The 26,409-nt window shown below is 45.8% G+C and overlaps 1 protein-coding gene across 2 annotated transcripts in view; it reads left to right on the top strand.

The window, feature by feature from the left end:
- FLT3 (fms related receptor tyrosine kinase 3) overlaps positions 1-26,146 on the top strand; it is an 85,001-nt gene extending 58,855 nt beyond the window's left edge. For both annotated transcript variants that reach the window (XM_074377971.1, XM_074377970.1), the window contains exons 10-24: positions 6,882-6,985; positions 7,665-7,773; positions 8,232-8,410; positions 9,200-9,306; positions 9,394-9,526; positions 9,611-9,715; positions 11,891-12,001; positions 12,885-13,038; positions 14,850-14,932; positions 16,628-16,755; positions 19,281-19,403; positions 19,819-19,930; positions 20,239-20,338; positions 20,747-20,852; positions 25,570-26,146. In XM_074377971.1, the coding sequence (XP_074234072.1) occupies positions 6,882-6,985; positions 7,665-7,773; positions 8,232-8,410; positions 9,200-9,306; positions 9,394-9,526; positions 9,611-9,715; positions 11,891-12,001; positions 12,885-13,038; positions 14,850-14,932; positions 16,628-16,755; positions 19,281-19,403; positions 19,819-19,930; positions 20,239-20,338; positions 20,747-20,852; positions 25,570-25,692 (1,777 nt within the window). In that variant the 3' untranslated portion in view covers positions 25,693-26,146. The remainder of the gene's footprint in view (positions 1-6,881; positions 6,986-7,664; positions 7,774-8,231; positions 8,411-9,199; positions 9,307-9,393; positions 9,527-9,610; positions 9,716-11,890; positions 12,002-12,884; positions 13,039-14,849; positions 14,933-16,627; positions 16,756-19,280; positions 19,404-19,818; positions 19,931-20,238; positions 20,339-20,746; positions 20,853-25,569) is intronic.
- Positions 26,147-26,409: the final 263 nt, after the last annotated feature.

Genomic DNA, 26,409 nt, shown 5'->3' with positions numbered 1-26,409 from the left:
TCGCGGTGTTTGTCTCGCGATTACCGCGCTGTTCTTCATACCCCGGAGTGATTTGTAACTGATCCTTGTTTGCATTTTTTAAAAGAGTTGTAATGCAGGGTTTGCATGGAACCGTCTACCCTCTCTCACCGAAACCTCCTGACATGTTCAAAGCATTTGTTTCTCAGGTAGTTAAGAACGCAGCCTTTGGCCTGTGAGCTGATGAACACACAATCCCCTGACTTGGGGTTTCTCAACAGCAGCACCACTGACATCCTGGGCGGGGTAATTCTGGGTTCTGAGGTCTCTCCTGCAAGTGGTGGGAAATTTAACGGCATCCCTGGCCTCCACCCACTGGGTGTCAGTAGCACCACCATCCCCAGTTGTGATAACCAAAAATATCTCCAGACATTGCCACACGTCCCCTGGTGAGGAAAAATGCCTGTGGTTGAGAACCACTGCCTTGGAGGGGTCACTCCCTTGTCATAAGCCCTTATTATCAGACGTTGGAAAGCAGAAGGCCAGGGAGTCGGCACCTCTCTTTCCGGTTGAGTTGACTGCCTGTGTCCAGGATATCAGTGCCGTCACTTTCCCCGTCCTCCTTTGTACTGTGACCCCATGTCAGAGAAGCCCTGAGCACTATGGGGTTCTCTTTTGAACCTGATTCAAAGAGACAGAGGATCCATTCAATTTAGTTCAACAAATACTCCTTTAATATCTTCTTGATGAGCCTGATGCTGTAAGGGGCTACAAGGGTGAATAAAGTACCCCCACCCTCTCAATTATCCAGGCACATTTAAATGCCAGGGGCCACCTGGGAGATCATTGCTACTTGTGCTGGTGACACCTGGCACAATCCTTAAGATTTTCCAGACTCACTGATTAGAGGACCGTGTCTCTGATATACAGGTCTTGGGCCATTCTAGTGGACTAGTTAATCTGGTTTCATTGTGTGATCCCCATCTGCACCCCTGACAGAAGTCATTGCCTTGTAGAGGTAGCCGATGAATAAGTCACAGCAGGTCCTGATTTTGATGGTGTTGTGCACCTCTCATTCCTAATTACCTGGCCATAGAGTTAACCTCTTTGTGTGTCGAATCCCACCAGTGAGTTTATAACCTGCATTAGAAGAGATGCTGTCATTTCTCTGTCTTTGTACAATGCCTTGTTCAGTCAACGGCTGATTAATAAATGAGTGAATTCATCATCACCCTTTCTACAGAACTCAAAGTGCATAGCCTGAGCCAAAGATGAGTCAGTGGCATCCTCTTTGCACTGCAAGGACCACACAAACAGCACTTACCACAACACCTAACCCTTAGTGTTTATTTTATTTAAAAATTTCTTGAAGAGCTAGGATATTAATTGGTGATAGTGATGCGCTAGGTGTGATGGGCTGCTTGATTCACAATGTGAAGGCAAGATGGAGCCTCTTTCTTCATGAAAAAGATGCTCAAAATATTGAATAGAAAAATGAACTACAAAAAAATTGAACACACGTGCTCTAAATGTCTTTTGCTCTCCACACGAGGCTCTGTGTTGAGATCAGAGATGCAGACTAAGTTCTAATCTGAGTTGTTTTCAATTTTTTGTTGTAAAAAGTTTCTAATTTACTAACAAACTCAAAGAACAGTACATTGAGCATCCTTTACCCACCACCTAGATTCAACAGTTGAGTCAAACTGAATTTTCTCTATGAGGTACAGTGTTTTAATCATGTGGCAAGAGATGACTTTATAAGCAAAGCAACACAAGTTTTTATATGTAACTGAAAAGTCTGTGTAATAGCAGTACTCTTGAAAAAGGTGTGGTCAGAGGGTTTGTGCCAGAAATCTTTCAGCTTCCCCACCTTCACAGCTTCGTTTCTCCAATTTACTTCCTCAAATATTACACTAAAGTTTATTAGGGCTTGCCTTTGTGTGTTTACACTTTATGAAATTGTAACTTTCCAGTAGTCCTGACAGCATAGTCTTGGGAAAAGATCCTAGGATATTTTATCTGTTAGCTTGCATCATTTCTTATCTCTGTAGACTTAATTATAAACAAGGCTGCCTTAGCTTTTCCTTGTTTCATGGTGAAAAAAAAAACCACACACATAACTTAAGATGTTATAATTATTTAAGTAATTTCTTCTGAGAGACTCTCCTTAGATGTGCTCAATCCCTGCATTTTCCTTTTCCCTGAATTATTTAATTTCCCTGCTCCAGAAGTCTAAGTTCTGCCCACAGCAAACATTACCTGAGCACTTACTGTAACAGCAGTGTGGGAGAAGTCTGGGTTTCTCTGGACAAACAGAGAAAAGCAAGCTGTCGAATCAATCAATGGTTGTAATTACAGGAGTGACCTCAGTTTCTTTGGGAGGATTTGCTGTTGTTGTTGTTGTTGTTCCCTGAAGATAAGCCATGAGTGAATACAGAAAGGAGGGAGAGACGTTTGGGTATAGTGACGTAGCAGGAGCCTCCAACCAAACCCTGCCCCTCCGCTGTAAGGTGTTAACCACGTCATGTGCAGCTGCTGACTGAGACCAAAAGAAACTTCTCTGAGCCCTTACCAGTGCCAGTGTGCAAGTCCTTTATGTGCATTATCTCATTTAATCCTCATAATCCTATTTTATGAAGTATGGAACCAGGCTAAGTTACTTTCCCCATCAGCTGGGGCAAAGTCCACATCTTTCAGTCACTCTTGTTTTCTGAAATTATCTTTTTAAAAAAACCCAGAAATAACACCCATAACTCCATCTGTAGGGATTGTATTTCAGGCCTTGTGTATGTAAGCACCAGAATAGAAACATGTAAGTATAGGTTTTTGTACAAACGTGGTATTAATTGGGCCATTTGTCACCTGATTTTGGACTTTAAAAATTTCACCTCTTGCTATGTTAATATTTTTATTTATATTTTCATTTTAATGGCTACATGAGAGTCCACTTTTCCGAAAATTTTATTTTAACTAACTTGTTGGTGGGCATTTGATTCTTTTTTTCTTTGCATCTTTCTTTTTATTTCTATGTAATTTTCTCACTTCCTGTATACCCCAGAGTAAAGCTTCTAAATGTCTTTTTATTCAAAATGATTACTGGACTTAATAAGCCTCATAGTGATGATAATCTAACAAATATATCATGTTTACTACATACTAGGCACTGTTATAGGCACTTTATACAAAACTGCTTTAATAAAAACAGAGTTCTCCTCTAGCGATGTGAAGTAGATACTGTTACTGTCTTCCATTTTTACAGGTGAGGAAACTGAGGTACAGAAAGGTTCAATGACTTGCCCAAGGGCACATCCGGAGGCAGAGGCAGAGTTGGCTTCAAAGCTTGCGTTTTTTTTTTTTTTCGTTTGATTGATTGGGGGTTTTTTTGCATTCTTTTTTTATTGAAATGTGGTCAGTTTGCAATATTGTGTCCATTTCTGGTGTGCAGCATAATGTTTCAGTCATCATATACACACATGTATTTGTTTTCATGCTCTTTTTCATCACAAAGCCTGCATTTTTAACCATCACTTTGGTCCTGCCTCTTGATACAACTCATTTCAGAAGTGTGAGATCCTCAAGCCCAGAATATAAGAAAACAAAAATACAGGCATGCTCTTTGATTGTTTAAAAGTGCACCCCTCCTTAAGATTGGTGCCATGCTTCGCTATTGAGTTTTTAATGGTTGTACTTCCCCAGGCTTGTCGCTCCCCTGAAGTACAATAAAAGTGAGCACAGGATGACACAGAGTGATATAAACCCCTCAGCACCTACCCCCCACCCCCTCGCCTAACTCAGGACAAAACTGTGTGCAGGTTGGATTCAACTTCTGTAGCCCGCTCCCCAGCTCCCTCCCACCTCCCACCCTGACACCCACCCCCTGCAGTCCGAGGGGCAGGCTTTCCTGATCAGGGGTCCCCCAGTTCCAGGTAAAGTCACTCAGTCCTGCCAGCTCCTCGCTCCCCAGTTTCAGAAGCTGTCAGCTTCCCCAATACGTGCTTTATTATCCTCTGTTCTCTGGTTTGACTTTGATCATCCTTTGGTCTTTGAAAAAAGCATTCTTCCCTTTATAGTGAAATGTCTCCTTGACCCATTGGAAAGACCAGCCCCTCCCCACTCCTCCCCTCTGGGCACTAGATGGAAAATAAAAATCACCTGCATTTTGCTTGTAACAGAGGCGAAAACCCTTCCCATAGCTGTAATGAGAAGACATCTCAGTCTTAGTCACCAAGGAGATTTCACTGTAAACTCCAGTTTCCTGACCTCCCATCTCGGGCCCACTGGCCATTTTCAGAAAAACCCGAGGGAAAGAGGAAGCTGTGAAACTCCCCGTCCCTCACTGGTTAGTGCCCTCGGAGTTTCCAGGGGAGGGTCAGCGGTGGCCTTGCTGCTCTTGCCGGGGTTAACTGTCACAAACAGGACGACCAGCGGCTTGGAACCGCCTGGGTATTCAGCTTCACATTCAGGCTATTTCTGTGACCAATTTCCCACCTGGAAGAGTGAGACTGTTTCCGATGCTACCTTGTCTGTCCCACGGCAAGCCACGCTCCTAATGGACAGCACAGAAGACCTTAGAAGGGGAAAAGTTTGCAAAACAGTTTGCCTTGGGCTGTATGAGAATCAATAGTTGTATTGGTGATTTCTTTCTTTTCCATTTTTTTTTTTCAAATCAAATTGCTTGGTGCTTTTGGCCTGGTCCCTGACCACCCACACTGACTCCGCTTTTCTTTTTTACTTCCTCTCCTCTTCCTTTTCAGGGTCTTTGGCTCTTGTCCAGTGAGAGTTACATCTTCCCTTTTAGAAGCTTACATCTTTCTCTTCTTGGTCCACTTAAACTGCCTTCGTAAAGTCTGGAAATCACATGTATCTGTACTTACCTGTCTCCCTAAAGTTATCATTTGGCTTTCCGCCAACCTTTCTGTCACTTCCACTTCACCAACCATTTTCTTCTTGTCCAGAAGTAGGTCAAGATAAGAAATTCCCTTCTACTTCTTCAGTCTTCTGGTTAACAAGGCAAACAAAAAGCTTGTGAAATGGTCACTTGGTAGGTCAGAGAAATGAAATCTCCCGGCACTATACACAGTCGGAGCTAAGGACGCAGAACATTGGTGTCAGATAAACCTGGGCTCCCAAGCTGCTCTACCAGTTGCGAGGTGTGTGGTTTGACTCAGGGATCGACTGGGATTCTGTCCCCTCCTTCGTCTTCCACGTCGGATCCAGCACCTCCTGCTTCTTGTTTCCTGGTGCCTCTTGGCTTGGCTCTTACCTTTCCCTTCCCATTTTCCCTGCCTTAGACCCCTCTCTTCTTGTCTTGTTGTCTGAACTCTCAACTCTGAGCCCTCACCTCCCCTCTCCCAGGACTTCCCACATTACCCCAGAGCCGCTAGTTACTTGTCTGCCTTCACCCCCAAACTGTCAATTCCCTGAGAACAGAAACCTGCTTTTCCTAACTCACTGTTGTATTCTTGATTCCTGCCACAAATAGCCTCCACCCTGGACCAGAGAATGAATGAGTGAATTCACGAAGGGATGAATGACTTCCTGGGTTATTTCTGCAACTCCCTCCAGACGTCCCTCCCATAACCTTTCCCGCTGCCGTCACCCTAAACTGCAGTGGTGTTGGTAACATTCCTCTCCTGCTCAGGGATCCACAGCACCTCCTCCCCGCTTTCTCCATCAGGTTTAAATAATTAGGCTTGTTTTTCAAGGTCCCTGATGCGACCCGTTGGACCCTCTTTTCTGCTATATTGCAATGTGCACCCCTGTTTCAGCTAAGAGGTCTCCCCGCTGCTCTCCCTGTGGCCTCGTGAATTCCCCCATCTCATGTCTTAAGTCATGCTGTTGCCTCCTCCTTGGATGTCTTTTCTTTGCTCTCATTAAAACAAACTCATCTGTGAAGACTTAATTCCTGCTTCTCTGAAGCCCTCTGAACGTTTCTCACTGTCACTGGTCTGCCTTCTTTGATCGTCTATGGGCCTTCAGTTTAATGCTTTAATTATTCCATGTGGGCAGGTTTGGTCACCCACATGGATTATGGTGTGTCTGAGGACAGGAGCCATCCTTATAGGTCTTTTGCATCCTACACAGTTCCTCCTGTTTATATTTCTTGCCCATACATAGTCTTGTCTGTCTGTCTGTCTGTCTTTCTTTTCAAATAGGCTATATAGAAGTGGCCTAATTCAGTATCTTCTGAACAAGCCTTAGATTTTCTTATTCTAAGGGAATTTTTTTCTATTTCTTCAATGCATGAAGGCATGTTCAGCAGCTCCTGGGTCCCCCACCCCTCCTGTATTATCCACCATCCCAGGTACCTGGTAGGCTCAGTGGATAATCCCCAATCCCATATACCTGGTAGGCATGGCGGATGAACACTTCAAGTAGATACTAAAGCCTGCTTAGAACACCCAAAGACTTCTGTACAAACTCAGTGGGTTTGAGCCCTCTTCACTGTTAATCGCTATGTAAGGAGACCAATGTCAGAAAGCTGTTCTTTCAGGAAGCTGGGGAGTTACGGGTTCCCCCACCTACAGAGGGTCTTCCATATTTCTGGGGAGTTAGACTAGTCTGGGATGTATATAAGAGTAGAGGCTGGAACCTCCTTGTCTCTCTTAGGAGCCCCAACTTCTCAACCTTTAATGTGCGTATGAATCACACTTGGATTATCTTAAAATGCGAACTCTGAGTCAGTGGATTTGGGGTGGGGCCTGAGATTTTGTATTTCTAGCAAGGTCCCAGATAATACGGAGTCTGATGCTGCCTATCCGTGGACCACACTTTGAGCAGCAGGAGCACACAGGCACCTCCCTGTCCATTGAACTTTAGAGAGTGAGTGTCTCCAAGAAGACGCCTTCCATGTCCACCACCACCCATTTCAGCATCTCCTAAGAGAACCTGACTAAGTCTGTCTTCAATTCTTTCTCATACAGTGTATCTAAGTTTTGCAACCATAAACACCAGCCAGGACAATATATATTCCATGCAGAAAATGATGACGCCCAGTTCACAAAAACATTCACGCTGAATATAAGAAGTAAGTTAAATTGCCAAGAAATTTGATTTTAATCTCTTAACTCCTTAATTATGTACTAACGCGGACCAGAAAGATCTAAGCAGTGGCTTAGGGAAGGAATGCTGTAAAACTGTTTTGACATGCTGACGTGTTTTGAAATTTTAATCCGTATCTACTGGCTTTGTTTATACACAGATCTCTTTCTGGGCTCATCCTTTGAAGCTCAGAGGCTGATTCCATGTCCTCTCCGAAGGTGCTTGAGTGTGTGGCTTTACTGATCTTAGTATTTTGAAAGGTCATGTTAAGGAAAGGCCAAAAGTCATGTTACCCACTGTTGAGTTGTTTTGATATCTTTTGTGTCTTTGGTCGATAAAAAGATGAGAGTACATCTCACTGGACTTTTTGCAGATGCTTCTCCTGAAGCTAAGACTCATTTTGAGGGGCGCAGGTAGACAGGGGGCCACAGCTCAGCTCTCTCCAGGAGGGGCCCAGCAGTGGAAAAGGGGTGCTCCCCAGAGAGGTGGTGGGGCTGCCCGTACAGGTTTGCATGACAAGGGGAAAGAGGGAAAATCCAGTCACCCTGCATGAGACCCTCCTAGAAGCACGAACCGCTTGGCGCACTCGGGCAGTCTATGTAAAGCTGACTTTGAAGCCCTTTCTAGAAAGTACATGATCTTATTTTTCCTGTCGTCTTCTGCAGGGAAACCTCAAGTGCTCGCCGAGGCATCGGCGAGTCAGGCTTCCTGCTCCTCTGATGGGTACCCGTTACCATCCTGGACCTGGAAGAAGTGTTCAGACAAGTCCCCCAAGTAATAAGGACATTGGCGTCTCTTGTATTAGAAGAATGTAACACTCACACTCTTTCTGACATATTAACACTTTCTCATCAACACAATTTCAGAAGAAACAATAAAGGATTTAAAATGCTTACCTGCCAGGAGGGAGGGTATAGCTCCGTGGTGGAGCACATGCTTAACATGCACAAAGTCCTGGGTTCAATCCCCAGCACCTCCATCTAATAAACAAACAAGCAAATAAATAAACCTAATTATTCCCCCCCCAAATCCCCAAAATTTAAATAAATAAATAAATAAATGCATGCATGCATGCTTACCTTCCTAGTCAACCATAATTCTAAGTGGTCGCAGACTGTTTCTGATAACATACAATAGGTGTGTCTCTGGTAGAGCCCACTCGAGAAGCCCTCACTCCCAATCCGGTGATGCCCCCTCCCCTTCTAACTTCTCTGTCCGCCCTGTCTTTTCAGCTGCACGGAAGAAATCACAGAAGGAGTCTGGAATAAAAAGGCTAACAGGAAAGTGTTTGGCCAGTGGGTGTCCAGCAGCACTCTGAACATGAGTGAGGCCGTCAAAGGGCTCCTGGTGAAGTGCTGTGCATACAACTCCCTGGGCACGTCTTGTGAAACGATCCTGTTAAACTCCCCAGGTAGACAGCAGTCACTGCTGTAAAGCACCACCGTCAGGAATTCCCTACGAGAAGTTAGTCCCCGTAGTTCACTTTTATTTGGGGAATTTTACAAGAGGATGTAGGTTCAGTGTGTGAGACAAGGCTTTTGGGGTCAGGCAGGAACCCCCACTGAACATATATGTTTCGTAGTTCAAGGGCAGAGTGACTTCTGCTTACGTCATTGTGACCCACAAATTCGAGTGACGTGGGTAGGACCGTAAACCCTCAGTGTAGTGGTTACCTCCAGAAAGATCCCGGAAGTGGACTTAGCCATTTGGAGGCTACCATTTTCCCTTTTGGTTAATCTCCTCATTTACCTTTAGCCTGCTGTTTTATCACTTGGGTTCGGTTCTCAGAGCCCTCATAAGTTAAGCAATTCCGAAACCCAGCTGCCTACACGAACAGTTTAGCATCCCCAAACTAACTTCTCCACGTTCGCAGGACATCTTCATTCCGGGAACATGAACTTCTTTTTTTCTTTAATCTGACTTGCGTATCCTGTGGGTTTAAATGGATGCAATTCTTAAAACCCTTGGTACATGGAGTTTCTAAGTGGGTTCAGAATCGTTTAGAATTTTCTGGGAAGGAAGCGTCCTTTGTTATGAACGTGGCCTGATTTTCTGTGGGGAGTAGCATGTTTGCAGAGGGCTTGTCAGGATGAAAAGAATGTTTCCTCTAGGAGCATGTGAGAGGCTGTAAGGAGCATCCTGGGCTGCAGTGTCCCCCAGGAATTCTCACCCGCTGCTCTGCAATGCTCTTCTGTTGCAGGCCCCTTCCCTTTCATCCAGGACAACATCTCATTCTATGCAACGATTGGCCTCTGTCTTCCCTTCATTGCAGTTTTGACCATGCTAATTTGTCACAAGTACAAAAAGGTAAGAGCGAAGGTTAAAAAGTCATCACTGTGTCCCACTTCTGGAGAATGCCCTGTGGCTAATAGACTCCTTATTTCATCTCCGAAGCAATTTCGGTATGAAAGCCAGCTGCAGATGGTGCAGGTGACCGGCTCTTTGGATAACGAGTACTTCTACATCGATTTCAGAGAATACGAATATGATCTCAAATGGGAGTTTCCAAGAGAAAATTTAGAATTTGGTAAGGATGTTCCAAATGTTTCTGTCGCATTTTGTTCCTGTCGGGAGCTCTCTGGCGTGCACTCACTCACCGTTTATCTTGCAGGGAAGGTCCTGGGATCGGGTGCTTTTGGAAAAGTGATGAATGCAACCGCCTATGGAATTAGTAAAACAGGAGTCTCAATCCAGGTGGCAGTCAAAATGCTGAAAGGTACGGTTACGTGGAATGTACCCATGGAGATGCACAGAGGGGGGAGGTGCCGTCCCCCACCTCCACTTTTCCATCATTTTTATGGCTACCACTTGCCATGTTTCAGAGCTAAAGAGGGAGCGAGATGGGTTAGTGTCAACCAAGTCATGAATGTAAAATGCAAGTCATGAATGCAGAATGCCACCTCTTCTTCCTCCTCTCGCTTTGTATAGGTTTTTTTCAGCTTCAATATTTGGGGTACCATTGCTAAGGCAGCTCTTGTGTCTTACCTTTTGACACAGAGTCTGGGTAGAAGAGGGAATTGGAACCTTCTGTACAACTTTCCACCCATTTCTCATCCGCTCTCATCTCCCCCCACCCCCAGGTCCTCCCCTTAGCATCTCTCTCTTTTTGAGAGCACCACAAGCGGGCTTTGGCTAAGTGCTCAGTGACACATCCCCACCAATGAACTAAGTCTAACAGGCATTCTTCTGTCCTTGTGTTACTTGAACTTTGAGCAGAAATTGGCATGATTGCCTGTTCTCTCCGTCTTTACATGCTTCAGTCCTTGGGTTTCCATCTTGCCGTATTCTCCTGGTTTTCCTCCCACTGCTCTGACTGCGTCCCAGTCCTCTGCTGGCCCGTCATCTTCTCACGCAGCTTCTTGTGCCGAGTTCCTGAAGGCTTGCTCCTGCACCTCCTTCCATTTCCCTCCACGCCCTCACCATCGGCTAGCTCAGCTCTGCCCGGGACTCCATCCTACATCCCAGGGGTTCTCACAGTGACATCTCCCTTCTGAGCTTCAGGTTATGACCAAATGTTTGCAAGTCTCAAAAGTCCCTCTGATTCATCCAGAGTGGACTCCTCCAACCCTGGCCCCCCATCAACACTCCCTCTCTCACTGGTTGGTTACGGGTACCAATGACTAACCACATTCCATGCAATTGGGCAGACCAGAAACCTAGGACTGACTCATCCTTGAAACCATCCTCATTCTAGTTTTCTGCTGGGTGCCTCTTGAGTGCGTCCTCTTTTCTCTTCATTTCTATTACTGCCACCTGGTCCAAGTCTAGCTCTTCTGAATGGCCTCACTAGCCTTCCGAGCAGCTCCCCTATGTGCGCTCTTCCCTCCTTTTGGATTCTGTTATACTGGAGCTCAAGTGATGGTTATGAAATACAAAGCAGATCATACACTTTTCTTACTTAATGTCTTCAGTTGCTTTCAATTTCTCTTGGACAGTCCGTACCTCCCAGGACAACTTGGCTGCTCACCTCTCCCCTTGCACCCTCTGCACGGCATCATGAGGCCGTCTCTTGGTTCCTCTGGAGCTCTGTGCTCCCTCCTCCCACCTCAGGGCCTTTGCACAGGCCATCCTTCCACTTCCCCTTTCACACAGTTATCTCCCACTCCTCCTGTAGATCTTGGCTCAGATACCACTTCCTCAGGGAAGTCTTCTCTCACGCCACAGATGAGTGCAAGCTCCCTGCTAGATGTTATAGTCTATATATAGACTATGTAGCCTGGTCTGAGCTGTCCCATCCCACAAAAGGCACATTATTTGATTCAGCTTTCATACTAAAATCTTTAAAATTCTGTCTGAAAACACAAGGTATTGTTATTCCAAATGTATGTATTATTTTATGCATTTAAACATTTTTATGAGGGTATAGCTCAGTGCTAGAGTGTGTGCTTACCACACAAGGTCCTGGATTCAATCCCCAGTACCGCCATTAAAAAAATTGAAAAGAAAGAAAGAGAGAAAGAGAGAGAGAGAAAGAAAGAAAGGAGGAAAGAAAGAAAGAAAGAAAGAAAGAAAGAAAGAAAGAAAGAAAGAAAGAAAGAAAGAATGGAGGGTACAGCTCAGTGGCAGAGCGCATGCTTAGCATGCATGACATGAGGTCCTGGGTTCAATCCCAGAACTTCCTCGAAGAATAAATAAATAAGCCTAATTAACTCACCCCCCTCAAAAAAAAAAACTACTAAATAAATAAACCTAATTACCTTCCCCCTCACAAACAAATGAATTAAAAGAAATAATAAAATGAATAAACTTCATGAAAACCTTTTTTAAAAAATAAAAAAAATTAAAATTTTATGCAAATCTTCTCTGACCCGTGGAAAATGTTAATTTTTTAAAAGACATAAAATACCTATTTGACTTCCACCTTCCATTTGTAATGCTCTTCCGCTGACAGAAAAAGCAGACAGCTCAGAAAGAGAGGCTCTCATGTCTGAACTCAAAATGATGACTCACCTGGGCAGTCATGAAAACATCGTGAACCTGCTGGGTGCGTGCACGCTGTCAGGTAACTGGTTCCCCCTGGGGACACCTAACCGGGAACACTGTAGCCTGAAGACAAAGGGGACATTTGTGCTCATTTTCCTCTCCTTTGCTCAGTCCTGGTGGGGGCCCTCGAATCCAAGTGGGGCAGGACATTGAGCGCTCTGTAGTCAGGTGGGTCTGTGTAGGCAAGGCCTGTCTTCACTGGGATAAGCCACTTAATTCTAACCTACTTAAAACAATATCAACGCGGCAAGCGCATTTTGTGGCGTCTCTCTCCTCCTCGGCTGTGAAACTGGCACAGATGCGGCGGTGAGGACAGCTGAACAGCTTGGCCGCAGCCCCTGCTGGGCTGCTTCAAATGAGGCACAGCCAAGGAGGCATGTCCAACTTTACTTTCCCAGAATCCAATGGAGCACATGCCCTGATTCTCGCACTTCTGCCTAGAAGTACCCAAACCATGGGCCCAGCAGTTGTTCCTTCTGGGACAGCCAGCCTGGGACTGGGACGAAGGGATAAAGAGAAGATGAACTTAAGAGGTGACTAGGGATGTACCTCTCCCTCCTCAGGCAAACGACAGATCAGCCTGTGTTTACCAAGTGCTCCCCGTGCAGTCAGCATCTCATCCCCAGTTGCAAACTGGAGAATCCCGGTGGCCAGTGGTTACTGGTGAGGCTACATGGACCACAAGGGGGAAAGTGGGAGGCAGGAAGGTACAGCTTTCCAAGCGGGTTTGAGCAAAAAGCTGAAATTGAATTTCAAGTGTAAGAAGAGAGAGGTTCAGAGAAAGGGGTACGCTTCCCAAGTCAGGGGAGAAGGGAGCGCTCATGTATGTTTTCTGCTACACAGAGAGCTGAAAGAATTATTTCGTGTTTGTACACCTATAAATAAAATTGTCACTGTTTCAGGACCTATCTACCTGATTTTTGAATATTGCTGCTACGGCGATCTTCTCAACTATCTGAGAAGTAAAAGAGAAAAATTTCACAGGACGTGGACGGAGATTTTCAAGGAACATAATTTCAGCTTTTATCCCACTTTCCAGTCACACCCAAATTCCAGGTAAGATGCTGGGTCAGTTTCCTAATTAAAGATTATAGAACAGACAGAGTAAGATGGTTCAGCACCCCTCACCAGCCAGTTTCTAAAGGCCATCGTCCGGCATTGTGTGGTCTGTGGGTTCCAAGACTAGAAAGGTCAGTTATCTTTGCTCTAGTTCCCCCATTGACTTGGAACAATGAGGCTTTTCCTTTCCTGTAGCAGGTGCTGTAGCTGAACCGGTCTCTGTCCACCTGCACCTAATCGCAGCCTAGACATAGATTCAGTCTTAGGAAAGATGCATTATTCGATCTTTCAGGCCTCCTGGTTGACACATAGGAATTGGCAGAAAGAATGAACACTTTTCCCCAAATCCTTGACATATTCATGGAAAGTAGTGCAGGTCCTGGGAGTATTGCACAAAAGAGTTCTAATCTCATGAACTGGACGTTTTAAAGTGAGGATGGATTGACTGACTAATGACAAGGACAAACAGTCCCTCTGCCCTGCATTGTGTATTCTGCCATCCCTGGGACCCTGAGTGATTCTCGGTCCCAAGAGGGCTGCGGGTTTGGTAGGATGCTCTTCCTCATCCTTGGAGATTTCTTGCTAATCACTTGAACATGGTCGCTCTAGACCACCCTCCTCTGCATGAGTTCACAGGCACTCTGTGAGAGTGCCTCCTCCAGCCACAGTGCATTCCTGTTTCCATCCTACGTGAAAGCGCTCCCTTTTTCCGAAGGCAGATGTGCTGAGAGACTTTTATCCTTTACTGGTAGACACTTGGAGAATGAGTTTGAGATTCCAGCCATGTTTTCCCAGCACGTGAGCTTCCGTACAGCTCGCTAGCCTTCTAATGCTGAGAAAGAGGCTCCGCATGATAAGCCGGGGACCCCGTGGGGACCTCCACGCACACCTGCGTGCAGCTGCCCTCAGTCCATTCCCACCGGTCTTCCCTTCTCCTCTGAGTTCATATTCCCAAACCGAGAGGCTTCTGTAACGTCATCTGTATGCCGGAACAGAGAGTCAGAGTCTGTGACCCACCGCTCCTTGCTTAGTGCCAGCAGCGCTGGTCAGCTCAGGGCCTTTGATTCATCCCAGTCGCTGGGGCATTTGATACACCAAAGCAATTACTTTGGGAGTATTTGTGGTCTGAAAACATTAAGCCATTTTCTAAAGGTGTGGAAATTGTAATTGGGGTTAACTATTACACTGGAATGAATTAAATCATTGTATAATGCATGCAAAATTCCTCGGTGAAGAGTTCTATATTATGTACCATAAAAGGGGTTGGCGTTATTACTATTATTAATTTCACAGGAAGAGGAAATGAGCTTTACAAAAGGCCAACCTGGGGAAAAAGGGATGGTGAAACACTTAAAGGTCTCTACAGAAAATCTGCGTTCCATGAGCTGTTATAGGGAGTGGGCTGAGTTTAAAAACAAGAACAAGGTGGGAGTCCTGGTCACACTCTTTCGCAGCTTTGTGATTTCAGCAAATCATATTTATCTCACCAAATTAATTTTTCTTTTATAAAATGTGACTTTGACACCCAGCTCGTAAGGTTGTGGGAAGGACTGAGTGAGATCCTCTTGGAACCGTAGGAGTCCATACAGATTACAGAGATCCCTCTTACCCCAGCTGGACTGGCAAGCTCAGTTACACAGGTGTTTTTAATGCCCACAAAAAAAAAAAAGGAAAGGTTGATGCTATGCTTTTAATTTAAAAGCTCATTTATAATTGGAATTCATTTCTTTGATGAACTGTGTTTTTTAAAATAAAATGTCTACTCCAGAGAAGAACATAAATAATGAAATAACTTTTTTTAAAAATAGTATGCCTGGAACAAGAGAAGTTCAAATACACCAGGACTCAGATCCTGCCTCAGGTTTCAATGGGAATTCATTTCAATCCGAAGGTAAGATTTTATTCTAAAATAGTAGCACTTTAAAATAGAAACGGATACAAGAGGTCTGTGTGTTAGCTGTTTTTACAAAGTGTGTAAGTGTGACAGCATGTTTTTCTTTGCTAATGTCTTCTATAGGTTTTATTAATGCATATTTGCTTTAAAGGCAGTGAAGATCCAACGGTTTGTATATTATGAATTTCATGTCACTGTTTCAACTAATAAACACTGAGGGTTATTTTATTTGATCAGGTTATTCTTTTAAAAAGTCATGAATTAATTAGCGCCATCCTCTTCCCTGGCAAGTGGAAGAGGTACTGAGTTGTGGAGTCAGACAGAAGTTGGGGGGGCCTCCGGCTGCCCCACTTTCTGGGTGGATGACTGTGGACAACCAAGCCGCAATGTTCTCATTTGTAAAATGGGCCTGCTCGTACCTTCCTCATAGGACTGTTAGAGGATTGGCTGCAAGCACCGTAAGTGCACAAACAGTCCATAAAATGTGGCAGATAATTGTAATTCTTTTACAATGTGACGAAACCACTTAGCGCAGAGGAAGGGCGTCTGTAAGTGCTGCCTCACTGGGCGGCCACACATCACCGAGGGCTGGGAAGGGGCTCCTCTAGCCGAAGAGACTCTTTGGGGAGCCGTCCTGGGCCGTGCAGTTCCCAGCGCGAACAGGTTAGCCCTAGCGCTACCAGGAAGACCATGTGATGGCGCCTTCTTTTTTTTTTAACATTTCTTCTGAATTCTTAGAAGATATGTTAGTCAAGTACAGCCTCCCACAAAGTTAATTGCCCTGTGAAATGTAAGAAACTCTATAATTCTATAATTTTTATAATGCTAGGCAATTTCAGATAATTATTTGAGCATTCGGTTAAGGCAAACTTTTATATCTTTATGAGTCAGCATTTTCTTTTTGTTGAAGAGGGATTCCTGACGCTGTCTTTTTTTTTTGGGTGGAGGTGTTGAACCCAGGACCTCGTGCATACTAATAAGCTGTGCACTGCTGAATAACCTATACGCTCCCCTGCTCATTTGTTGCATCTAGTGTATCTTTAGCTGGTTAAACACTGTTTCTGTTTATTCGTCTATTTATTCAAATGTCAACGTTCAGACAGATTGCTCTGTGAGTGCTCTTTAATGGTGCGTGAACACTGAACCCGGTTACAGTGAGTTGAATGTGATCCAGTTTTCAAATTTGATGACAAAGATGCGGCTTCTTTGAATCAGAAGACTTTTACAAGTTGCAAATGTTTTCTGACCTCTTGCTGACTCATTGACCTTTTTGTGAATCCAGCCAAATGTTTCTTACCCAAAAGGACACTCAGTGCTTAAAGAAAGATGACGAAAGGTGGCTGGGTAAAGGAGTTGCCTCAGCAGAACCCTGAATAATAGCTGCTTTTGTATGTGAGGTCCTCACAAAGATTTCACAAGGCAACTTTTCTTTTTCTGACATGTAACTGATGATATACAATATTATATAAATTTAAGATAATATAGTGATTCACAATTTTTAAAGGTTCACTCCACTTGCAGTTATTATAGAATATTAGCCGTGGTCCCTGTGCTGTGCAGCATTTCCTTGTAGCTTATTGTATAGATGCTAGATTGTACCTCAGCTCCCTACCCTTGTGCTGCCCCCACCCCCCTCCCAGAAGGCAGCTTCTTCGCATTTTGGCAAAAATGAGGACCAGTTCTATTTTGCAGATGAAATTGAATATGAAAACCAAAAGAGGCTGGAGGAGGAAGAGGACCTGAATGTACTTACCTTTGAAGACCTTCTTTGCTTTGCTTATCAAGTGGCCAAAGGAATGGAATTTCTGGAATTTAAGTCGGTAAGCTCCTTTGAAAGAGGAAACTCACCACCACCACAACAAAAAAAGATGATTTTGAAAAAGAGGTGTGCTTTTTTTCCCCTGGTGTAACTTGTATCCATCCCTTAAAGTGTGTCTTTCCCGCCTCTTCACTGTTGGAGTCACCTAGGATGCTACATGGGTTCTTGGCTAATTACAGTGTAAAGGCCCCGAATCCCTTAGCAGATGTCGGTTATCACAGCCCTCCAGGCTGTGCAAAGCCCCTGAAGCTTCCAGACAGGAAACAGTCGGGAATCCCTCCTCAAAATGAGGTGCAGCGTTGTCGGGCCTTCCGTGGACAGTCAGGCCAGGTTATTCAGGCTGTGTCCTGCTCGCGAGCGTTTGACCCTGGGGTGAGTGGAGGCTCAGATCCCAGGCGCTCTGCAGCCAGACCCGCCACCCTAGGCGCTGTGTCCCTTCTGAGTGTCTGCTGTGGGCCAGCAGCCACTTTGTGGGCCCACTGGTGTTACCCGGCCCACTGGTGTTACCCGGTCCACGCTCGGCCAGCAGCCACTTTGTGGGCCCACTGGTGTTACCCGGTCCACGCTCGCCACACACAGGCCAATGAATCGAGAGACAAGTCGCTGGGGCAAGGAATAGTGATGTTATTTGGGACCATGTTGCCCAAGTTAGAAATCAGGCTTATTTTATACGAAAAGGGGAGGATGTAATGACAAACACTTCCTGGTTCCAGTCAGCCTCCAGAGGGGCTGTGTTCACTTCTTCCTGCCTGCAGCCATTCCCGGGTGGGCCTGGGCAGGCAAGCAGGCAGACAGATCAAAGATTACCCTGGAGTGAGACAAATACTGTGTTCAGCCAGGTTCTGGGAGCAGAGCAGCGACAGGCCCAGCAGGCCTGGCAGACAGGCAGTGGTGCAGAAAGGCTTTCTGGAAGAGTTCGTCCTGGGCCCAAGGAGGTTTCTGAAGGAAAAGGACACCCAGCGGGGAATGCAGGCTAGGGTAGGGGACCTGGAACCAGGAGGAAGTCTACTGAGAAAGGTCAGGAGTTAAACGTGTTAAATGTCAGGCTCCGTGTTCAGGCAACACAGGGGAGCTGAGGCCAGCAGATCCTTGGACATTCCTGCCCGGAGCTGGAGGGGGGCATTCGGGCTGGAGACAGAGATCTGGGTGACGGGGGGGGCATCCCTGGGTTTGGAGGCAGCGGCTCGGGGAGGCCGTGGGCTGAGAGGACGCGGCCGTGGGGGTGAGGGTGCCGCGCAGAGGCCACGGAAGGGAGGATCTGCAAAGGGAGGAGCTGCCAGGTGGGACCAGATGCACCGAGGGGCCAGGTCACATCCCTGCAGGTCACTACGGGGCTCAGCCTGGCAGCCGAAGGCAGGCTGCGGGCAAAGTCAGGAATGGACCTGGATGACACTCGGAGGACAGGGTGGGGAGGGGCGAGCCGGAGGGATTGCAGCCTTCATGGCTTTGGCTTTTATTTCTTAAAGATTGAAGAGAGCCCTTTGGACCTTTGCTCCCAGTGCCCTGTTCTTTTGAACTCTTCCTGTAACCGAGCAGGAGCCCATGTGGTCTTCCTGGGACAGACCTCCTCCCCCATGACCTCTGTGGTAGCTCCTCCCTGAAGCACCCAGATAATAGTATGTCACATATGTTTCCTGAGTGTTTCAGATGCTAAAAACCACCACCAAATGGAAGAAATTAACTACGTGATGGTCATGAGCCTGTAGACCCCAGGCCTTCTGGCGCCTGAGGACCGATCACATCAACCGATCAGAGAACCGTGCTCCGCTGGGCGCCCCGCCCTCAGCTGGCCTTTCAAAATGCTCAGCTGAAACCCTTTGGGGAGTTCAGGGGTTCTTTTGGGCTGAGCCACCTGTCCTCCTTGCTCGGCCCTGCAGTAAACCTCTCTCTTTTCCAAACTCTGACGTTTCTCTTTGTTTGGCCTCATGGTACATCGGGCACAGGAACTTGGCATTCAGTAACATTCCTTCGTGGAGTTAATTTTCTTGCCAGACCACTCAAATTAAAGTCATGTCATCTCTCAATTCAGAGTCTGCTTCTAATTCCTCTTTAGTCAACCTTCCCAAACTTCTAGTCTTTTCCCCATTTTTTTTTTTTTAATATTATGCCATTTTATTGCCAGAGCTTTATTCCCTGGTCAGAAAAGACATTACTGTCTCCACTCCCACCAGGAGAGTGCTCTGAAAGCCCCTCCGGGAGCCCAGCCGAGGGCCTGGGCCGTGTCTCTTACCAACAGTAGGATACGGCACCTGGCCAGGTGTGACCCCCTTTCTCAGGACCCGGCCCCCTCGGCCTCTGGGAATGTTCTGTAAGCAGCACACGTGGCTGCAGCTGCAAGGGCTGAAGAGTCATCCACACACTTGTTCCGCATGGTGAGGATGACTCGTAGCCCAGTAAAGATAAGACACCTTGATGAACTCCACCTCCATCATCCGGAACGCCTACTGAGCTGGAAGCTAGAAGGACGATCACGGTCCAGGGTTACGCACGTTGTGGTAAACAGCACTTCCACTCTGTTCTTTCCAGTGTGTTCACAGAGACCTGGCCGCCAGGAATGTCCTCGTGACCCATGGGAAAGTGGTGAAGATCGGTGACTTCGGGCTGGCTCGGGACATTATGAGTGATTCCAACTACGTGATCAGGGGCAACGTGAGGCTGCTGTTTCTTACCTTGTTTATCCTGTCATTTTGTGTTTTGTCATGGCTTTGGGGGGGTGGGGAATTAGGTTTATTTATTCTTTTTTAAATTTATTTTCTTATATAGAGGGACCAGGGATTGAACCCAGGACCTCATGCATGCTAAGCACGCGCTCTGCCACTGAGCTATACTCTCCCCAACAAGTTTGCGTTTTAAAGAAATATGATTGGTTGGTTTGTTTAAGGCCTCTATGCTAGAAGGTTAATTTGAAGGTGAAAAACATCCCCTTGAGGAATACGAGTTTCTCCAGTAAGCACTAAGAGTGGCCTTAGGGAGGTAGTAAACGTTACCACCAGCCAACAGGAGAAAAGAAGGACTGTCTGTGCGTGGAAAACTCACCATCGATCTCCTCTTGGGTTGTACACAGGCCCGTCTGCCTGTAAAGTGGATGGCCCCCGAAAGCTTATTTGAGGGGATCTACACAATTAAGAGTGACGTCTGGTCATACGGAATATTACTCTGGGAAATATTCTCGCTTGGTAAGTTCTGCACTTTGCTGCCCGCCTGCCCTGGGCTTCGGCTCTCTCTGCTCCCTCCCCGACTCCTGAGTCAAAGAGTGGAGGAAACGCCACCTCCCAGAGTCCCCTGGTCTTACTTCTGTTGCAACATGAGCCCTTTATTTTTATTTGCTGGTGTCCGTCAGTCTGTCCTGCTCTCAAGCAGGAACCATGGCATCTGCTGACGCCACGATGCTGGGCCAGGGAGCCACAACCGTGTCTGCTAACTGAGTGACTGATAAACAAGGGAAGAGCGAGTGGATGGTCAGCAAGCCTCATGTTTTTCTCAGGTGTCAACCCTTACCCCGGCATCCCGGCTGACGCCAACTTCTACAAGCTCATTCAGAGTGGATTTAAGATGGATCAGCCGTTTTATGCTACGGAAGAAATGTAAGTTCACATCAGACTGGAAGGTCTGAAAGCAGAGATGTCCAGGTTGTCTAGTTCCAAAGCCCTGAGAAAAACAGTAAAACTCCTTAGTGCAGAGTTCACATAATTCCTCTTACAAAAAGAAAAGAGTTTTCCTTTTAGTTTCGGGAATTTCTGAACAAAACTGAACCTTTTCTGGGTTTCAATTCCCTTCCTTGAAGGGCCCTTCTCCTGACGTCTGGTCCACACTGTATTTTTCAAAATCCATCATCGATTTGACCTTTCTGATGTGAGTTCGAAATTGAGGAGAGTACTTGCCTCAAGACAACATCCAGAAATACGTAGCTCCACAGATTTACTAAGTGGAAAGTGACCCATTTGGCTTCCTGCACATTGCCTATCTTGCTCCTGGTCCTGTTGTTTTTACAGATACTTTATAATGCAGTCCTGCTGGGCTTTTGACTCGAGGAAACGGCCGTCCTTCCCTAACCTGACTTCATTTTTAGGATGTCAGCTGGCGGACGCAGAAGAAGCGGTACGTAGCACGGTGTGTCTTATAAAACATTCCTAGAAGGAGCAATAGCTCAGAACACTCCCTGCGGTTTCCTAAGGACCAGAGTTACCAACGTGTGTCTCTCACCGCAGCTGGTCTTGATTGCTCTTTAAAATTGTATGGGGTTAAGCACAGCGAACTATACTCAATACCTTATAATAGCCTATAATGAAAAAATATGAAAAGGAATATGTATGTATATATGTGTAACTGAATCACTGTGTTGTACAGAAGAAATTAATCCAACATTGTAAGTCGTCTATACTTCAATTTTAAAAGAATCCCCAGGGAAAAATAAAATAAAACTGTATAAGGTTAGATATACTTATGGATAAGTGGTTTTAGGGGAAAAGGGGGGGGGGAGCTTTTCTTGAAGATTTCACCCCTTTGATTAAGGAATTAAATGCTTTTCAGTGACCAGTGCAGAGGACTAGACAAGTAAATGAAATGCAGTCACTAACCTCCGGAAGCCACTGACCTTTCCTAATTCAACATGAAGCTTTAGTACGGAATAGTCGTATAACTCAGTCATGTCATAAGGCGGAGTGGAGAGAGCACTGACCTGGAGAACCTAATACCAGCTCTGGGCCTCAGTTTTCTCACCTGTAAAATGGGTTGCTAAGCTGGGCGATCTTTGAGCTTTGAGAACTTGGAATGACTTTGCTGACTCGTCCCTCATCGGTAGCACCTGATGTAGTGACAGGAGCCATCCCCTAGATGGAGCCAACAAAGGATGGGGCCTGAAACTCCCACTACCTCCCTTCAAATCTTTGCTTCTTATATGGGTTAATTAGGTTGCTTTGTTACCCCAAAAGGTAAAGATCCCAGTGTTTGTGATATCCGAAAGGTAAGTTACAGTCAGGAGACAGTGCATTCTGTAGCGAGAGATTTTAAAGATTTATTTAGAAAAGGAAAAGTACGCCAGGAACGGGAGGCAGGCTGGCCCCGGGGGAGGCGACACGGTGACTTCTATCTCCCTTTCTCTCACACCCGCGCTGAGAGGTGGGCTTTTGATTGATTGGCGGCTCTTGTCCCTGGAGTGCTTACTCATGTTTGGCCCCTTTTGCTCATGTCCTTACTTACGGTGTCCACAGAAAAACCCATGGAAGGGGGCCTAAACCGCAGTGTTAATTACAATACAGAGAGCATTGGGTCCTGTCCGTTAAGTCCTCTCTGCTGCCCCACAGTCGTGGCTGTCAGGTTTAACCAGTTTCTTGCTGACGCTCATTTAGAAGTAAAGTCTCTTTTTGCTGGAGGCGGGTCATCTTCCAGACCATCCTCCCCCTCCTCCATCTGTCTGCCCGGTGCCCCCACTTATCTAACTACCTAACAACTTAATCTTTCTGGGGGGGGGGGTTGGGGGCTCAGTTTCCTTTTCTAAAATATGGGGTTAACAAATCTTCCTTCATGGATGTGTACAGAGTGAATAAGACGATGTAGTGAAAAGACGCAGCAGGCAGAGGGCACTTAGTAGTTAATAAACAGTAGTTAAATGTGAATCTGAGTCTTTAAATGGATTGTCTGTCCTCTTTTTCTAAATTAGGAAGAGTCTGTTTTCAATTCTGTAGCCTCTCCAGAGACCTGCATGGACAGTGTGTGTCTTCTCCTCCTATCATGATTTTTTTTAAAAAAAATCACATATGGAAACTCAGTTATTGTCAGGGAATTAGGTCAAAAAGGAAAGATGGAAAGCCCCCAGGGACTCTGCTGAGCAGATGACACTGTAAGATAAACTGAGAGGAGAGCTATTTAGAGACACAAGGAATGAGTCATTTTTATCTGTTGGGCAGTTGGTCGCGGATCCACAGAGGTGTCATTTGAGCCAAGCTGTGAGGAGTGAGTAGGATTTGGGCTGCTCGCTGGGGAGTGGGGGCCACCAGGGTGTCCCAGGCTGGGTGAGGAATGTGAACGAAGGTTCAGTGCTGAGAAAGTAGAAGGGAAGACAAAGGGTCGCGGCCGAAGTAGAGGCTGGTGGGGGGATGTAGGGGAAAACGAGACTGGACAGCCAGCGTGAGCGGGGTGCAGGGCCCACGGCTGCCGGGGCGGCCTTGGCTTTGTTCCGCACAGCCTTACGGGGCAGCTCCGCCCACGGTGGGCAGAGCCTTGCTCCTCCTGCGTCTCTCCTCTTCACATCTCCTAACACAGTCGCATCCGGTCCCTTGGATGGGAAAACAGGCCTTGCCAGCATGCCTGGGCCCATCTTTCCTGGCATGCACCTGAATGGTTTTTGTAGAATCTCTGTTTCTGCTTCATCATGGACCAGGGAAGAAAAATGGCTCTTGGAGAGCAAGTGGGACAGGGAAGGAAACACATCTGGAAAACGTGTGTTAGCCCTTTGGGTCTAACCCAACCCCAGTGGTACGGAGTGAGAGCAGAGAGATCACTGAGTAACACGCTAAGGCGTTACTTAGACAATGACAAGCCAATGAGGCTTTTGGAATGGACAGACATGCTTCAATATTTGTCTTAAAGACCCAGATCACTGTGTGTGATGACGGATGTTTACTGGGCTTATTGGGGTGACCCTTTTGCCGTGTATACAAATATCGGTCACTGTGATGTACACTTGAAACTAATATAGTGTTGTATGTCATTTATACCTCAATAATAAAGAAAGAGCCTGACCCAATGTTCTCTCCTCTCCAGAATCTCCCTGCCAACTTCCCCAGTCAGATTTCAGGCTGCTTCTTCTGAATGCCCACAACACTGTATATATCACTCTATATGGGACTCAAGTCATGTTGTGTGATAGTTCTGCTTTAAGAGTCTGTCTGTCTCATCACTAGACTTGATTCACGAGGCCAAGGATGATGCGTCCTCATCTTTACATCAGCTGGTGTCACCCCATAGTCAGGAGACAGTAACAGGTCACTAAACGAATGGATGTCGGCCTGAAAGTAGGTGAGGGCCGCATGTGTCTTGTTCACCATCGTGTACCTGGCTGCTAGCATCATCTTAGCATAAAGCAGGTACTAAGCAAATATTTTTGGATGGAAGGAAGGAAAGGAAGCATAAAACTAAGTCTGGGAAAACAAAGGCAAAGAGTGGAAGGAAGGACCTCAGTGAAGAGGTGACCACAGCAGCAGACAGGAGCAGACAGGAGTAAGGGAGGCGCTGGCAGTGGGAGGAAGGCGCGGGGGCGGACATGCGTGTGCCCTGCTTCCAGAAAGGGGCCTGGACTCCTGCCGTCTCTCTTCTCCTATCAGCCCCTATACATTATGGGAAATATATACATCTTTAAAATAGGACTGAGGCCATATTTCCCTTTGAAAGAAAGAAGGAGATCTCTGTGGACCAGGAATTAGGGACAATCCCTGGGACAATGAAAGCAGTTAAAGCCGAGGTGGGAAGACCCACAACAGAGGATTCTTTGAAAGACTAGAGAAAAGTGCTTTCCTAAAAGGGTACGAAGAGGTCTGGTGAGATTCTGCAGAAGTTCTGCAGTGGGAGCAACACCGCTGTTATAAACACAAGAATAAAATGGGTTGGGGGAGGGTGTAGCTCAGTGTCAGAGCACGTGCTTAGTATGCACAAGGTCCTGGGGGTTGAACCCACGACCTCCACTAAAAAATACACAAACCAAGTTAGCGCCCCGCCCCCAATTTTTTTTAAAGAATAAAATGGGTGTTAAAAGTGTAAGTATAACCCCTGGTAAATAGGAATATATAACCTCAGGTTCGGTGTAAAAGGGAAAAAGAGAAAACATGATCAATCCAATAAAGTGGAAAAGAGAGAAACAAAAAGAATTCATGGAAATAGAAAAGACAAAATGGCAAGAATCAGTGAACTCACTTAAGAAAGAGAATTTCAAAAGTGGGTCCACATCTCGAGCCCTGGAGCCCTGGGAAGGCTCCGGAGAAGAGTGCTGGCAGACCCAGATGAAGCAAGGCCCTCTGCAGGGCAGCCTGGCGATGCGATTCACAATTCAAGGTGCAGCCTCTCTGACCCAGCAGTTCCACTTCCCTCATTTATCCCAAAGACAGACAAGGTCACGTGCGCACTTCTCAGTTTATATTATGCACCTAAATTCATCAGAAGGTTGATCATGGTACGTCAGTACTGTGCAGCCCTGGGTTGCCAAGGAAAAGATGAGATGTGTTCGTGTTTAGTAAACAGTGAAGAGATGTAACACAGGTAACATATTAGCGATTCACAGCAGAGTACTGCGACAGAATCGACGTCCGCGCCTGCTGACGCCAAACTGGGTGTGTACAGCAGGCCCCCTCTAATGGCGACTTTAGCTTTTTTTCTATATATCTTTCTATATTGTTCAGATTATCTATATGAATGCGTATTAGCTTTACAATGAGACCAAAAAAAGTAGAGCTGTTCTCATTTTGGACGAAAATTTAAAGGTCACTAAACTCCCAAATAAAAGCCCAAGAAGTCGGCTCTCTGTTTCTATTGCCTGAAGAACTGATCTCCTTCTGTGGCCTTTGTCTTTTATGTTCTCTCTGCCTGGCCATAGGAGTTCTAGTCTGAGATTTTACATCTAAGAGAAGAAACAATAATAACATAACATCTTTGACTGTGACTTGATTTCTCCATTAATAAAAGGACCAGATTTGCTTTGTCCATTAATACGTAGATTATCCTCTAAGATCAAAGCATAATAAAGATAATACTTTGCACTGTAGGCACATGACATGGAAGTCTTAATCAGATGGTAACCAGCGTCCTGTCTCTTTCCCTCTGGCAGATGTATCAGAACATGGATGGCTGCGTCTCCGAGCGTGCTTCGGTCTACCAGAACAGGCGGCCTTACAGCAGAGAGGTGGATGCCGGGCTACCCTCTCCACAGGCTCACGTCGAAGATTCATAGAGAAACGATTTAGTCTAAGGACTTCATTCCCTGCCCCCACACCTACCTTAAACAGGCTGTAGATTACCAAAACAAGATTAATGTCATCACTAAATGAAAATATATTCTCAACTGCTGCTTTGCTGGACTTTTCTCTAGAAGCTCTCTGTGTTTACTCTTGTTTCCAAAGGGACTTTTGTAAATCCAGTCATCCTTTGCACAAGGCAGGACGAGCTGATAAGTAACTTTATTGGAGCATCTGCCTACATCCAAAGGCCTTCTCAGGCTGGCTTGAGTGAAAATTGTGTACCTGAAGTATACTATATTCTTGTAAATATATAAGACAAAAGCATTTTGCTAAGGAGAAGCAAATATGATTTTTTAACTCTATGTTTTAAAATAATATGTAACTTTTTCAGCTATTTAGTGATATATTTTATGAATGGAAATAAAATTTCTACTATAGAAATGTTCATTATTGAATTGTTTACATAGTAGATTGAGGGTGAGACTTAGCTGGCATTCACGAACCTTCTGAAACCATGTGAGATGTTTCGTTTGTGCCTGTGTGTTTTTCTTCTTGCAGGAAGGCTGATTCCTTCATCAGATTTTTGAGTGGATCCATGACTCCTGCCCCCAGACTGAGTGAGGGACAGCTGATGTGGACTTCTGCTGGCTTCCCTGAAGCAGTCCTTTGCTTCTGTACCCTTCATCCTTTGAAGCTCACCATCCTTCATC

Source organism: Camelus bactrianus, chromosome 14 (genome assembly GCF_048773025.1).
Source record: "Camelus bactrianus isolate YW-2024 breed Bactrian camel chromosome 14, ASM4877302v1, whole genome shotgun sequence".
NCBI lineage: Eukaryota > Metazoa > Chordata > Mammalia > Artiodactyla > Camelidae > Camelus > Camelus bactrianus.
This window is presented reverse-complemented; position numbering and strand designations above follow the sequence as displayed.